At 46.1% G+C, this 16772-nt stretch overlaps 1 protein-coding gene across 4 annotated transcripts in view; it reads left to right on the forward strand.

The window, feature by feature from the left end:
- Nucleotides 1-16772, forward strand: part of USP20 (ubiquitin specific peptidase 20) — a 49811-nt gene that overhangs the window by 4046 nt on the left and 28993 nt on the right. For 3 of the 4 annotated variants that reach the window (XM_048512249.1, XM_048512251.1, XM_048512252.1), the window contains exons 1-5: nt 4009-4292; nt 10335-10424; nt 12390-12486; nt 15821-15874; nt 16119-16181. In XM_048512249.1, the coding sequence (XP_048368206.1) occupies nt 12406-12486; nt 15821-15874; nt 16119-16181 (198 nt within the window). In that variant the 5' untranslated portion in view covers nt 4009-4292; nt 10335-10424; nt 12390-12405. Of the gene's footprint in view, nt 1-4008; nt 4293-10334; nt 10425-12389; nt 12487-15820; nt 15875-16118; nt 16182-16772 lie in introns of those variants that run through there. The other variant, XM_048512250.1, reaches the window with a different exon arrangement.

A 16772-nucleotide genomic window follows, 5' to 3' on the forward strand; every position in this document is an offset into this window, starting at 1 on the left:
TGAGGTTGATGAACTGCTTTTGCTATTAAGTTTGGAGAAAGCAATTATTTCTCTCTTGTTCTCTCTTCACACACATTGAGACAGGGAAGCAAACACTGCTGACGCCTATGCAAACTTCCAGGTAGGACCCGGAGATCTCCTATAATTACTGCTGGTCTCCAGACTACGCAAATCAATTCACCCTGAAGAATATGGCACCTTTGGAGGATAGATTGTGTGGCATTATTTCTATGGAGGGCCTTTCCCTGTCCAAAACCTTCCACAGAGTCTACCTCCAAATCTCCAGGAGGTTTCCAGCCTGGAGTTGGCAACTGTGTCAAGCCTTTTTTCCCTATTGAGGGGATGCACATAGCCTCCTAAGGTTTTTGGAACCTAGGTTCATTTTGAAAGCCTCAGTTTTCAGGTGTTCTACAGGCAGTGAGTGTATAAACGTTGGGTTCGCTGCAGTGAGGTATGTTTTGTGGTGCACAAGGAGATTATTGAGATCACTGAGGCTAGGGCGGCTAATACATCAGACAACAAAGATTTATTTATTTACAGGTTGGTTCTAAAGGAACAAACCAGCAGCACAGGTCTCCAGGTAGACAAAATTAGAAACCTGGCTGAGGTTGTCATGTGTGTTCTCTGGTCAAAGACTGTATTATTAAATTTGAATGTAAACCTTGCTGACTGTCAGGGGGATGCTATCTAACTGATTGAGATACATTCCCAAGCCAATGTAACTGCCTGAAATAACAAATTGGTGCTGCTAGAAAGATATACCCCGTTTCCCCGAAAATAAGACATCCCCTGAAAATAAGACATAGTAGAGGTTTTGCTGAAGTGCTAAATATAAAACATCCCCCAAAAGTAAGACGTAGCAAAGTTTTTGTTTGGAAGCATGCCCGTCGAACAGAACACCAGAGCATGCAGCTGTGGAGCAGAAAAATAAGACATCCCCTGAAAATAAGACATAGCGCATCTTTGGGAGCAAAAATTAATATAAGACACTGTCTTATTTTCGGGGAAACACAGTATGTAACTATCCTGCTATGTTACCACTGCCATCTGTGGTAATTCCTTGATCTTTACTTTATGGTTTCACATACTTTGAAGATAACTAGGCTTACCCCTGCCACCCTGGTCCCATGAGAGACAGAGCTACATCCATTATCTCGTGGGGGCAGGAAGCCAGGTGGCTTTCTATTACTCCAAGACCCTCGAGGACCCTGCCATTCCCGCCATCCACACCTTGGGCCTCATTGTTGGTAGTCTCCCTGCCCATCTAACTCCATAGTTAACTGGAGGGCCACATGTGCAAGTGCAGAGTTACACCCTTTCAAGTCTGTAGACTTCAGTGGACTTAGAAGGATATAACTGCTTAGGATAGTATTGATGGAGCATCTTTTAAACTGTGGGAATATGGGGCGCATATCATGTTTTCCTGAAGTGGAGTAAAGCACACAGCGGTTTTTCTGTTTATCAGATCCCTTTTACCCTTGTGGGGACTTGTGGTGAATCTGTTTCCCTGAGGCATATTTAAGGGATCAACTAGACTGGAAGTCTCTTTCAACCTGATCAGTACTGGGAATGGGTGCGTGTAACAGTGTGGGGTTAATCTTGTGTCACAAAGAAGGAGGAGGAGGAGGAGTTGTTTGGATTTATACCCCACCTGTAAGGAGACTCAAGGTGGCTTACAAGCTCCTTTCTCTTCCTCTCCCCACAACAGACGCCTTGTGAGGTAGGTGGGTTTGAGAGAGTTTGAAGAGAACTGTGACTAGCCCAAGGTCATCCAGCTGGAATGTGTGGGAGTACACAGGCTAATCTGAATTCCCCAGATAAGCCTCCACAACTCAAGCGGCAGAGCTGGGAATCAAACCTGGTTCCTCCAGATCAGAGGGCACCTGCTCTTAGCCACTATGCCGCTACGGGCGATCTGTTTTTCAGTACGTCACCCAGGACTGGAGTTGCTTTCAATTGGATACCACCTTTGGCCAGGCAACCACCCGCCTCCCTTTCCCCTTTTTCTTTCCTGTGAGATGCTTGGAGGCAAACTAGTCTCTTGTGATGCAACCCATGGTGGGATTCAGCAGGTTCGCACCACTTTGGCAGAAACGGTTATTAAAATGGTGCTTATAAACAACCAGTTGTTAAATTATATGAATCCCACCACCAGAACCGGTTGTTAAATTATTTGAATCTCAGCACTGGATGCAACCCATGGCTGGGAACTGCACCATGGGGGACCCTTTCCTGGGTCCAGGGAGCATGCCCGTGTTCCTGCGAAGTTCCTTTTGCTCTTGTGGGGAAAAGTGGGTCTGTTTTCTGGAGAGAAAAAAAATGTGGGGTGGGGTGGATCGCAGCCCCTTCAACTTGAACCACACTGGTGGGGCAAAGAGGAGCTCCCTTTTTCTCTGCTGGGGACATCAAGGGGACAGGAATAGAATAGAATAGAATAGAATAGAATAGAATAGAATAGAATAGAATCTTTATTGGCCAAGTGTGATTGGACACACAAGGAATTTGTCTCCGGTGCATATGCTCTCAGTGTACATAAAAGAAAATACATTTGTCAAGAATCATAAGGTACAGCACTTAATGATTGTCATATAGGTCTAGTAAGCAATCAGGAAACAATCAATAGTAATAAAAACATAAAATGTAAAATCATAAAATAAAATGAAATGTCAGCACAGGCTATAGTCATACAGTCATAAGTGGGAGAGGAGATGGGTAATAGGAATGATGAAAAGAAGTAGTGCAGTAATTATACTAATAGAGTATATAATAAATAGTTTAACATTATCGAGGGAATTATTTGTTTAACAGAGTGATGGCATTGAGGGGGAAAAACTGTTCTTATGTCTAAATTTGTCTTGGTGTGCAGTGCTCTGTCTTAGCGGCAGTTTAGAGGGGGTAGAAGGATTAGAAACAGTTTATGTCAGGATGCATGAGGGTCAGTAAATATTTTGCACAGCCCTTTTTTATGACCCGTGCAGTATACAGGTCCTCCAATGGAAGAGCAGGTTAGCAGCAATTGTTTTTTTCTGCAGTTCTGATTATTCTCTGAAGGGTCTGTGTCGATGCTTGTTGGGTTGCAGAACCAAACCACACCAGTTATAGAGGTGCAGATGACCCAGACTTCAATGATTCCTCTGTAGAACTGTATCAGCAGCTCCTTGGGCAGTTTGAGCTTCCTGAGTTGGCGCAGAAAGAACATTCTTTGTTGTGCTTTCTTGATGACATTTTTGATGTTAGGTGACCATTTTAGGTCATGAGATATGATGGAGCCTAGAAATCTAAAGGTCTCTACTGTTGATACTGTGTTGTCTAGTATTGTGAGAGGAGGTAGGATGGGAGGGTTTCTCCTGAAATCTACCACCATTTCTACGGTTTTAAGTGTGTTCAGTTCTAGATTGTTCCAGTGGCACCACGAGGCTAGTTGTTCAACCTCCCGTCTGCATGCGGTTTCATCGCACCCCTCAGTCTGGGGGCAAGCTCAGTCTCAGCCGCCCTCAGTCTGGGGGCAAGCTAATACCCCTTTTTCTGGGGGCTCCTTTTGTGGGGGCCGTGGGTGCTTCCCCCTGGGCTACACTTGGGTGGGGGTACAAGAGCTCGTTTTCCCCGTCTCGCTTGTGGAAACACGGGGGGGGGGGCCCTTTCCGCCCCCTCGTGGGTCGCAAAGAGGCTCCTTCAATCCACCTCCTGAGCTGTGGAGGCTTATCTGGGGAATTCAGATCAGCCTGTGCACTCTAACACACGCCAGCTGGGTGACCTTGGGCTAGTCACAGCTTCTCGGAGCTCTCTCAGCCCCACCCACCTCACAGGGTGTTTGTTGTGAGGGGGGAAGGGCAAGGAGATTGTCAGCCCCTTTGAGTCTCCTGCAGGAGAGAAAGGGGGGGGGGGATATGAATCCAAACTCCTCTTCTTCTCCTCCATGCCTGAGGGGAGGGAGCTGCTGCCTCCTCCCGGCCTCCACGGCCCCGCTCCCGGCCCGCCTCCGTCCCCTCCCCGCTCTGCGACCGCCTCCTCCGGCCGGAGCCGCCTCTCCGTCCCCTCCTCCCCACCCAGTCGCTCTCCGGCGGCCGCCTCTCCTCCCGGGGCGGCACCCGCAGGCCAAAGCGGCTTCCCCCGGCCCCGAACTGACGGAGCCGCCCCGGCCTCTCTCTCCCTCCCTCCCTCCCTCCCTCGCGCGCCCCCGAACCGCCCGCGTCGAGGGGCGAGGCCTAGCGCGGGCCCGTCAGCACCGGCCTCGCGTTAGTAGTGTTCCCCTCGGGAGGGGGCCGCGCAGGTGCCTCTTGGAGCTCAGCCTGGTGAGGGGTCCCCGCCGTGGGTCGGGGAGGGCGGGGCTGGGGAGGCGCTCGGGGGGGGGGGAGCCATTGTTTTGGAGTGGGGGGGGGGCAGGCAGGGACCCCCCGCCGTTGCCAAGGAGAGGAGGTGGTTTGAAGGGCTCTGCGCGGCAGGAGGACGGGGGGGGGACCTGGATGGGCAAGAGGGCTCGTGGCCATAATGTTGGAATCCAGCTCCTGGGGAGGAGGAGGAGGAGGAGGGTTTTGTAATCTCAACTTGCTTGGAACAGGATAAATGCACCATTTTTGCACCATTTGTCACTAATGGGGAGGGGGGAGTAATTAAATGACTTGCACTTTGCCTATCCCCCCCCCCCCCGCCAAGAAACCCTCAAGGCGGCTGGTTCCCCCCATTCACTCCTCCCCAGTGATAATGGATTTATATCCCCCCTTTCTCTCCTGCAGGAGACTCAAAGGGGCTGACAATCTCCTTGCCCTTCCCCCCCTCACAACAAACACCCTGTGAGGTGGGTGGGGCTGAGAGAGCTCCCAGAAGCTGTGACTAGCCCCAGGTCACCCAGCTGGCGTGTGTGGGAGTGCCCAGGCTGATCTGAATTCCCCAGAGAAGCCTCCACAGCTCAGGCGGCAGAGCCGGGAATCAAACCCGGTTCCTCCAGATTAGATACACGAGCTCTTAACCTGTTACGCCACTTCTGCTGGGGAAATAACGTGGAGGGGTGGTTCTTTGCTGTCCTCCCCCTGGCCAATGTATGGGATAATCTCTGCTATGGGGTGCTGATGGATGAGTCATTTCAGAGCTCCCTTTCATTCCTTTGGAGCACAGGTGTCAAATTTGTGGCCCTCCAGATGTTATGGACTACGGTTCCCATCATCCCCTGCCAGCATCATGCCAGCATAAGGAGCATCCTTAGACAAATACCTTGCTCTCCCCCCCCTCCCACTTTCCTTTCCTCAGGTGTGTTATTACTTTGGAAAAATAGGTGTTGCATAGGATTTTGAACTGGGATACATTGGAATTTTTTTCCTGGGGATATTTTCTTGCATAGAAGCAGGGAGCAAACTGACTTGTGGTAAAGCAGAAGGTGCTTTGTCATTTAATAAATCCCATCTGGCAGAACCTCTGTGGCAATCTCAGTTGCTTCATAAGATCAGTTCTTGCTTAATGTTTCTCATCCCATTTTGTGCAGAGTAGCCAGAAAGTAAGTTTAAATCATTAAACATTTTAAATGCAAGCCTTCTACTAATTTGTTGATGGTGTGGGACAAGAAGTGGCAGTGGTAATTGTGGAACAAGTATTAGGGAGTCATCGGTATCCTTTTAACCGTGTCCTCCTGGGACCATGTGCAAGGAAGAATGCAGGAACGCACCCATATACTAGTGATATAGTATGTTCTTAGGTTTGGAACAGTGCCCAAGAGGATTGACAACTGGACTTTGTGGTGGTAGAATTGATTTTGGAATAAGCCAGCGTATGATGTGAAACACGGCTTTTAAATGATAATGGAGTGTTTGTAGTAGAGCAGGCCAGGGCATCAGATGTTTGCACAAGTTGGTGCAAATGTTTTTTGATGAGCTGCGGAAGCCACTTGGAAGCTGTAGGGTGCCTGAGCTGGCATCTTCAGAGGCTGGCATCTTCAGAGGTGTATCAGATGCAGCCACAGATGCAGGCGAAACGTTAGGAACAAGATCTACCAGACCACGGCACGAGCACTTAGCTCACCTACGACAGTCATCAAAAGATGTGCATGTAGTGGATTGATTATACAGGATTGATTGCTATGGACTTTCCAGGCTGTGTGGGCGTGGTCTGGTAGATCTTGTTCCTAATGTTTCACCTGCATCTGTGGCTGGCATCTTCAGAGGTGTATCAGATGCCAGCCACAGATGCAGGCGAAACGTTAGGAACAAGATCTACCAGACCACGCCCACACAGCCCGGAAAGCCCACCACAACCAGTTGAGTCCAGCCGCGAAAGCCTTCGACAATACGTACAGGATTGAGTTCCTGAATAAGCAGGATTCTATGTAATGCTTTTTCATCCTGCTCTTTCTCCAGGGTGCTTGGGGATGGCATACAGAATTCTTCCCTCCTCCATTTTATCCTCGCAACAACCCTGTAAGGTAGGGTGTGAGGGTGACTGGCCTGAGGTCACTAGTAAGTTTCTATGACAGAGTGGGGGTCTCAGCAAGTGCCTTCTTGTTCCTAGTCTGGGTCTAGGCAATGCATCACATCATCTCAAGCTTCACAAACATGGACAAGTAACAAGCAAGTGTTTTGTGATGGTTTTACAAGCTTGGATTGCACATGGTAATAAGGTTAGCAGGGCAAATAGAACTGTGAGCCCCTGCAAGGTTTTGGAAGTTCACCTTCCGCTTCCCCACGATGCATTTGCCAGAAATGGAGAAAATGAAATCGGAGGGTTTGAGCAGAAAGGGACATGGGGACGATGCAGCAGCACCAGCTGTTAGCAACCATGATGACGAATGCCTTGTTCTTTTGTCGGAAAGGACAGTCTGCTGCTCAGCCTCAGATTTGCTGTGTTGGGTAAGAGTTGTTTTGGCAGGATAACCATCTGGTCCTTTGCAGAATAGCTGGGAAATGTTGCCAGAGGAGCATTTTGCTGTACGTGGGATGACCGTCCTAAAGGCTTCTGTCTCCCAGCTTTTAGAAGCATTCTGGACCTGCAGGGGCTACAGATCTTGGAGAGAGGAATCAGTTTTCCAAAGGGTCCATCCAGTCAGCAGTTCAGAAGTGGGGTGGGTGTGTATATTTATGATATCCTTCTCTCCCAAAGCCTGTGTTGGGTTATCCCTCCCCTCCCCCCCGCTTAATAGGTACCCTGTTTCCCCGAATATAAGACATCCCCGGAAAATAAGACGTAGTAGAGGTTTTGTTAAAGTGCGAAATATAAGGCATCCCCCAAAAGTAAGACGTAGCAAAGTTTTTGTTTGGAAGCATGCCCGACGAACAGAACACAGAAAAATAAGACATCCCCTGAAAATAAGACATAGCGCATCTTTGGGAGCAAAAATTAATATAAGACACTGTCTTATTTTCGGGGAAACACGGTAGCAGCATGTTCAAGTCAAAGGCCATTTTGCATGTTTGGAAGAGGAATGTTGTGAATGGAAATAGTATTGGGGTGCTTCTGTTCCTAAAAGAGTTTGTGTTGTACCACAAGACACCAGGCACTCAAAATGTTAAATAGAGGGAATTTCTGATGCCCTCTTCTCACTGAAACAGTAACACCTGTGTCTGTGCTATACCCCATCAAGTACAGGCTTCCATAACTGGCTACTTCTCTGTACAAAATAAATTTTGTGTTTGTAGAATTGTGGTGGAGTCTTAGCTGCGAATCTTCTTCCTGATCTCCACATTTTCAGCGTAAAGGATTTTAAAAAAATATTCAGTCATTTGATCCTAGCAAATAGCCTGGGCACAGGGTCATTGCCTCAGTGAGACATTTTTTTAAAAAAATTCCAAGGCCTTTATTGGCATTATAATTTATTTATTTACTTATTTGCTGTCAAGGCACAGCTGATGTACGGCAGCCTCATAGGGTTTTCAAGGCAAGAGACATTTGAGGTGGTTCGCTATTGCCTACCTTCCTGTCGCGTCTCTGGTATTCCTTGGAAATCTCCCATCCGAATGCTTGCCAGGATTGTGGCTGAATGCATGTTGCTGACCCAAGGTCACCTAGCAAATTTCCATGTGAGAGTGGTCCTAGTCTGACACCTTAACCAGTACACTGCATTGAGAACTAGATCTCGGTTAGGCATTTCATCTTAAAGATTAGTTTTAAAAAACCAAGCAGAAACATCATCTAATATACTAACTACACTGAGTGAGGTTGCTGGCACATGGAGTCTATTTTATCAGCTTCTTGTGTTCTGAATCTCGCACCTCTTTAAGTAAATTAACACCGAAAGCTATAGGTCAGTGGTGGCAAACCTTTGGCACTCCAGATGTTATGGACTACAATTCCCATCAGCCCCTGCCAATTGGCCATGCTGGCAGGGGCTGATAGGAGCAATCCCACGTCTGGATACCAAGTCCCTTTCCTACATGACTTCTCAAATGAATTAGATCAAATTGTGATTGGGTCAGCTTGTAAATGTTTAATTTGCATTGGCTTATTTGTTTGGTTTTAAGGTAATTACTGCTGTAAAGCACTTTGGGTCTTTCCTTCTACTTTGGATCCAAGAATTGGATTTGCAATGCAAAGTGTGACCTCTGGTACTAGAGAAAGCTCACATAATGAATGCTGTTTTTACACCTGGGATATGCAATTCACCAGAGTTGTCTGGGAATATGTCAGAACTCTTCTTGGCTCCTTTTTGTGTTTCAAGGGAGAAGACAAGCTTTACTCCTGTAACGTTTGCAGTCACATTGAGGGAATACCATTCTTCTTTTAAGGGGAGATCTGGGTTTTTCTTCCGTTTCCACTATGAAAATAAGAGTCCACCTTTTGTTTTGGAGGTTTGTGGTAGCATTGCCCTTCATTGATGGGAATGTTGAAGTATAGCATGCAGCTGCCATTTTGGCTATTAATGAAGTGATGCTGAGAGGCAAAAAGCAGACATCCTCTCAACTTGCCATGCACACTGCCACACCAACTAAAGCTTGCATTCTTGCTCAATTCGAACTGTTACATGATCTAAGTGCTGCAAGGAGACACTGATGGACATACAAAATGTAATTTAAAAAAGGCAATACAGAGTGTCATTGTGGCTCCAAAAAAGTTAGTAGCCCACGGGAATTTCCACCAGCCTGCCTGTCCGTGGATATAGTTTTGTGGCCTAAAAGAGAACCTTTTGTGTTGTTTTTAGTAAATCCGGTTATGAGAGCAATTTTTCCTTGCCTAAGACTGACCAGATTAGTAGCTGTGGCTAAGCCTGCTGGCTGGAAGTAATGCTGAAATTCTGTTTGCTACTAGTTTGTCAGCATGCAGAATTGCACGTATTGCATGACTTGTGGGGTTCTTTCCCGTTTACTCTGCAAATCTGTGTTTTATCCGTAAGAGTCATCAGGTTCTTTCTTTATCCTGCATTAAACATCTGGCAGGGCAACCTAGGAGCATCCTGGCTGTTCCTTGTGTCAGTTAACTCTGTCCAACTTATGACGCAGCTCTGAGTGAAATAGACTTAAAATAGTACACTTATGCATGTGTGCAAAGATACTGGACTTTCATCTATCCCCTCCGTGTACCAAATATTTTAAAAGATTTGTGCAAAGGAAGCCCCAAGTTTGTGCTTGGAATAAATTGAACTGTAAGTGGAGTCCTTGCAGATGATGTGTGGAGGTCTTCCTGCAAAGGGTTGCAAAACCTGGCTTTCTGCATGATTTGCCTAGTGCAGGGGTGTCCAATTCTGGTGCTCCAGATGCTCATGGACTGCGATTCCCATCAGCCCTTGTCAGCATGACCAGTTGGTAGTCCATGAACATCTGGGGCACCAGAGTTGGACACCCTTGGCCTCATGTAACAAGCTATTTTGAGCCTTAAATTTTCTGCATGTAGCTAAGAACCATACAACTTTGAGTAAGAAATCGCTGCCAGGTGAGCAAGTGGTGATGTTTGTGTATTTTGAGCTGTTTGACCACAGCTTTCCTGATGGTAAAGCACAGTTAACTGATATATGTTTGCTCGGGCAAGAGGACTTCAATGGAAGTTGTCACTCAGCCTTGCCTAGAAGGACACACATTTTATAATTCTTGTCCCAGCCTCCCCTAAGCAACTGAGAACTGAGGCCAAACAGCTCTGGGTAATATTCTGAGATGTGCTTTATTGGAGAAGGTTACCATGTGTACACCGCCCTGAGCCCTCTGGGGGTAGGGCGGTCTATCAAATCGAATAAATAATAATAATAGTAATAATAATGTACAGATTCTCTGAAGCTGAGTCGCCTCATGGTCAGAAGCCCTCCAGTGTGGCTGATACCAGTTGGTTTGCTATTCCATATCTTCACACACTGCTTCCAGTTTCGCTGTGGGAACTCCACAAAGTTCTTGCCTTGTAAATATGAATTAACCTCTTGCTTTTGGTAGGTTCTTCCTGGGTGTGCCATAATGCAGACTGTGTTGCAGGACCCTGAATTCTGAGCCTCTTTGAAAGAGCATCTTTCACTTTCCTTCAAGGTAGGATCCTGGTTGCATCTGTTAAATCCAAACTGGTCTGAGTGTGGGGTGAGGGGGGCTATGCTGTGACATTAGAAATCTGTGTAGCTTGCTCAGTTAGTATGCTCCTGAAATCTGAATAATCAATGTTATAACACCATGGTAGGGGATTTCCAGAATGGCAGAATTCCCACTTTCCTGGAGGTTTGGAGTTTCATTTGTTTTGCAGGAGGATAAAGGAGCATCTGCTGTGGTACAGTTTTTAGAAGACAAATGAAGGTTTTCTCCTCTCTTTTTATTACAAAAATGCAGAACTGCAACAAAAATATGACCATTCAGTACAAAAATAAAGTAAATATGCTGCTTTTAATGGGGTTTTAATGGTTTTTAAGTGTATAGAGCCATTTCATTATGATTTATTTAATTATTTGAGATTTATTGATTTTATTCTGTGCTCTATTCATATATCCATGTTCACCGCCCTGATCCCTCCGGGGGAGGGCGGTATATAAATACAATAAACAAACAAACAATTTGAACAACCAAGTGACATTCCAAGGATGAGAAAAAAGGGGGGAACCTTTTTCAAATTATATACAATTTAATGTTTTCTTCTTAACACCTAGGCTGTTTCCACACGGGCGGAATACAGTGACCCAGGGACACTAAAAACAGCGTCCCTGCCTTGCAACTCATGGCAGCGCTTAAGCAGCTGTTTCTGAACACCTAAACTCTCTGGTGAGAGGTTTTTCCAAAACAGTGCGACTTCCAACTGTACTACCGTCTGCGAGATAGCAACGCTGGAAGCGCGCCGTTCCCCCTTTTTTCCCCAAGCGCCTTACCTCTTCCCTCCGACCTTCCAGTGTGTAAAGCCCAGGCCTGGGGGCGTACACCGCCGCCCTAACGAGACTCTAGAGCTGTCGACGCCAGAGGCGAGGAAGGTCAGAGGGAAGGAAACGACCGAGCTTAAATTCAGCACAACCTCCGTACACGGGCTGTGCTTTATCTTCCACTACCCCTACCAAGGACTGTTACGAGTGCCGAGAAACGGTCCGAGGGGTGTCTATGATATTAAAGCGTCATGTCGCCCAGGCACACTGCTCGATCGTGGCCGTTCGAAAACGGCCTAAGATTGAAAGTGTTTTGGTCCTAATATTTGATAAAAGGAGTCCAGCACTGAATTATGCTCTTGAATCTTCTTCAAGAAGTCTTGTTTTATTATAGAAATCTTGATGGTTAAACATATGTCACAATTTACGTGCCTAAAGTACTATCTTTGGAAGCATGTTCTGTTTTTAATTCTATGTGCTAAGATAATTCTGTCTGCAGGTACCCGAAGCAGTGTCAAATACCGCTGATTTTTAGGCCTCTTCTTCTCTCAGGGTTTGCTCCATTACTTTGGGCATCTGGCGGCGGCTGCTGCTGCTGCTCCATTAATCATTGTTGCTTGTTATAATTTTTGTATGTTTTAATTGTTTTCAGCTATTCAGTTTTATGCAGACTGTTCTGAGAGGGACTATGTAGAAGGTTTTTGTGGTTTGTAGGTTTGCAACTCCTGCCCGCGAGCGGGGAGTTGCGAAAAGCCATAGTGAATATTCTGAAAGGCTTCACTCCACACTTTACCCTTGGCCCCAGCTCCACAGGGCAGTTTTCATATAGAAGGGAATATCCTAACTTGGGGGCTTTAAGAGGCATTTGAAATAACCAACCAAGCATTTGTCCGCAGGCCTGATAAATTTAGGGGCTACTTTTCTATTTTAAAATGGCACACATGTGAGCCTCACCAGAAATTTAAATGAGGAATTTAAAATATAAAACTCTCAGGGTGATTGGAGATCCTCCAGAGTCATTTAGACCCTGTGTCCAATTAAGAAGCAGCAAAATCAAAGAGCTACTTTTTGGTGCCCCTCTTCTTTTAGACATACGCTGACCAAGTTTAGACTTGAAACTAAACCAAATTCTTCTGCCATCTTTGTCTCCACATAGGTGCACCAGCTGCAAAATGGTTGATCCAAGAGACATTTGTCCTCACTTGGATTCCATAGGTGAAGTCACCAAGGAAGACCTGCTTCTCAAGTCGAAGGTAAGGGAAGATTTGCAACGAGAGTCTCTCTGTTACAGTGCTTCTGCTTTAGTGGACTGAGAAACACTTCAGCCCTCTCCTGTCCCAAGCTAGCCTAATCTCACCAAGTCCTGGACACTAAGCAGGGTTGACCCTGGTTAATACTTGGATGGCAGACCACCAAGAAAGGCCGGAGCTGCTCAAGCAGTGGCAGGCAACGGCAAACCACGTCTGTTCATCTCTTGCCTTGAAAACTCTATGGCAGGGATCGCCAACCTTTTTGTGTCTGTGGGTATGACGACTGAGGCTGAGATTAAGCTTGGGAGAGCCACTCTTATCTCACCTTGGTCTTGGGTTCTTTTCCCTCCTAATGACTCCAGACCAGCTGATTGTTCAAGGATTTATTGTAAAAGTTCAAAACAAAGAAATGAAACATAAATGCAGTAAGAGATTGCTCTCAACTGGTCACATTCCTTTTGGTTCCTTGTCCCCATTCCGAGAACCCATGGCCCAGAGATGCTTCTCTGACCACATCTCAAGATGGAATTCAAAACCCTTTTGTTTCCCCTTCTCCAGGGGAAAACTCTGATTCAGGCCACGAGGGTAACCCAGGCCTTTGAAGTTTCATCTTAGCACGCCTCCTGCATAGTTTCCTGTCCTCCTCCCCTCAGGAGATCAAAAGGCAAAGATGCTTTTTCACAGTCATATGTGACTTCCCTTTACTGTAGCGATAGCATCTTCCATGGCAGTGGGCACATTTGAAATTTTGACACTGCATGATGTATGCAGCTACAAAATGGCTGCCAAAAAAATGGCTTGCATTCAGCATCTAGCAGGGCGCTCTGTAAGCATGCTGGCTGCTCCCCGTGTCAGTTAAAGGTACCACACATAACCCAGCTCTGGATGAAAGAGACTTAAAATGGCGCACTTACGCACATTGTGGAACGGTTTTGGACTTCCATCTTCAGACACACAATGAAGATCCTTAAGTTGGGGCAGCAGTTGCTGCCGAACCTGCACTTTTAAAATCTGCAATAGTCAATCAAAAGCCTTGCTGGGTGAGAGCCCTACCACTTCCAAAAAATAGTTGGTGGGCATCAGGAAAGGTGTAGGGCAGGTGCCATGGATTCCAAGTTGGGGACCCTTGCCCTACAGGGTTGCTGTCAGTCAGTTGCAACTTGATGGCACTTTCCACTGCTGTCACGTACTTGATGTTCATTGGGCCGCATGTATTCTCACCTGCGCTTCACTGGAGTGTTAGCAACTTGGGTAAGTACTGTGTAAGGAGATTTCCCCTCCCTCCTCAAATGGGCAGATGATACTTGGAGGGGAAGGAAGAGCTTGGCAGGCAAGAAATGAGGCTGTAGAACTGGCATAATGTAGTTGCTAAACAGTGGTGTGAGTGGCCAGGTGGCGTAGGGGATGTTCTTGGGCCTAAAGTTGGTGGAAGCTGACTACGTTTGTCTCCACTCCCTGGGAACCAACCCACACACCCCCAAGTGCTGGTGTGGGCTTCTTTATTGGAGAAGCACTAGCACAGAGGCAACTTCCGAGTACGGTCACTGTAAAGCTGTGGGGCGGCCTTTCACTAAGTGAATGTATCTCCTCCCTGCTGGCATATTTGCCCTGTGCACCAGTGTAAGGGGCACCTGCATTGTCACTGGGATGTGGTAGCTTCCACACATTCCTCTCCTCTCGTGGGTTTCATTGCCAGTGTCTTTAGAAAGCCCATCTCTTTGAGTCTCAACTTCCCATTTGCAATATGTTGATGCTAGTTCTGGCCTATCTGTTGTGGGGATTTTTGGGATAACATTAAGCACTTTGTACACTGAAAGCACTTTGGAAATACCAAGTGTTGTTATTATTCTTGTGATGGTTTTATTGTTAAGGATTCATTTCAGCTAATGCTCAGAGTTTTTATTTGGAGGGAATGTTGTGGACAGTTTGTTAGAGATCCCCAGTTTCACCTGGCAGAGCTACAGAGCTCAGGTTTGCACATGAAGAGGAAAGGTCAGTTCAACCTACATAAATGATTGGTGGCATTATTTATTTCTAACTTTAAAACGTTTATAGGCTCCTTTTCTGATATGAGCTCAAAACAGTTATATACACAAAACTGCTGATGCTTGTTTCTAAGAGGAAAAGTGGAGTGACTTTTGAAATAATGGTCTTTTTCTGCGGATTGCACATTATCTAGCAATACAAATACTGCTTTTTTTATGCAGGATAGGTTTAACATGCTACCGTCTGCCCTCGTGGCAGGAAGATACAAACACATTCCATCTAATCTCAGCTTTTGTCCTTGCTAGATAGATTGAAAGGTTGGATCACTGGTTTTTCCATTGTAGATGTTATGTACAACTGCCCTTGGTTTTATTGGAAACTTTGTTGGTTGATTTAAAAAAAAAACACCTGTTCCCTGAATGCAAGACTTTCACTCTTAATGATTGAGGTTGCCCGCAGTACTGCTGGGTCTGGCTAAGTTTCTGTTCTCTGCATTGAACTTATAGACTGAGTTAACATCCTGTATCCGGTCTTCTCAGAGGGGTTCCCAACATGCTGCCTGAGGCGCATGGTCCCACGGACACCTTTTCTGATGCTGCCAACTCTTTTGAGGAAGTGGGTGGGTTTGATCGGATGTGCAGATTTTTCCAGATGTTGCCTCAGCACAAAGATCTGTACTGATTCACTGAAGTTAAGCGGTGGCAACCTTTTTTGTGTGTGATTAGCTCCGCGTCCTGTGGCGGCCATTTGTTGCGGTGCCCACCATGCCATGTTAAAATGCCAAATGTGTCTGCGGGGTCAAAAAAATTTGGAGACCCTGCCTTAAACTATTAGATTTATTGGGTTTATAGCCGCTAGGATCAGGGTTTCCGCATTTAGCCTGGATTGTGAGATTGATTACTGATAAATTGACTAGGTTTAATGTGAACAATTTTAATTTTGTGTTTTTTTCCAGAATGTATTTTAAACTTGTTAAATTATCAGTTCTTTTAATATGTTTTTATGGTTCTGTAGACTGTAAATAAATATGATGATGATGGTGGTGAGATTTATTGGGGTGAATGGTGTATGCCCGTGGTGGCGAACCTTTGGCACTCCAGATGTTATGGACTACAATTCCCATCAGCCCCTGCCAGCATGGCCAATTGGCCATGCTGGCAGGGACTGATGGGAATTGTAGTCCATAACATCTGGAGTGCCAAAGGTTCGCCACCACTGGGTATGCTGAGATGTTATGTGCACTGTTAATGTTGTAATAGTGGTTCTTTCCTGCTTCTGAGTGGGCTGTACAAAGGCTGAGGATTGAAGTCCCCTGAGACATGTCTTTTTTCTCTTTTACTTGTGAACTCAGGGGACTTGCCAGTCTTGTGGTGCTGGAGGACCAAACTTGTGGGCCTGCCTTCAGGTAAAGAAAATTCAGCAATAAAACCCTTTGCTTTGAAAGGTGCATTTTTGTTTGCAAGAATTGCATTCTTCTCATTTGTAAACCATGTCCATGGCAAAATGGACTTGCACCGGGCACACTTCTTCATCTCAGGCATCAGATCACTACATTCTGGGAACTTCTGTCACGTACAGCTTCTCTTGGCCCTTTGTTGTTTCTTTTGCGGCTTCTATACGGCGTGTCTGCTCTGTCTGTCTCTCTCCAGGTTGGTTGTCCTTACGTTGGTTGCGGGGAATCCTTTGCTGATCACAGCACCCTTCATGCACAGGTGAGAGTTATTTGTCACAAGCTGTAGGGGTGTGTGAAGGGGTGGGACTTCAGAACTCAGTGGTCAAGCATCTACTTGCATGCAAAAGTCCCAGGTGCTCTATCCTTGGCATGTTTAGTTAAAGAATCTCATGACACAGGTGTTGGGAAAAACCTTGCTCTGCCTGAAACTCTCAAGAGCTACTGTAAGTTAAGGTGCATAGCATTGAGCTAGATTAATTGATAGTCTGAGTCAGGGAAGGCAACTTTGTGTATTTCTATAAACCCCAGTATCTAAACTGCACTTTGAGCATTCCTCTTTCCAGGCCGAGATTCCTTGCCCCGCCAAGAGGTGGGAATGATGCTGTGTTCCCTGCTGCTTGAAGGATCTCAAACCAGCACTTTAGCTTTCTCACAAACCACGTGAAGTAGATTCAGCCAATTTGTCCGGTGCCAGCCAAAGAGTTTCCAAGATGAGGCTTCTCATGTCTGACCATAGTTCTGACGCTTTGCTGTATAAAACACCATAGATATAGTTTCTAACATGGATTGCACTATATTCAACAGAATCAAAAGGGTGTCATGTGGCTACATTGATAGTCAGTCAGTCAGT

The sequence above is a fragment of the Sphaerodactylus townsendi genome, linkage group LG12 (assembly GCF_021028975.2).
Source record: "Sphaerodactylus townsendi isolate TG3544 linkage group LG12, MPM_Stown_v2.3, whole genome shotgun sequence".
NCBI lineage: Eukaryota > Metazoa > Chordata > Lepidosauria > Squamata > Sphaerodactylidae > Sphaerodactylus > Sphaerodactylus townsendi.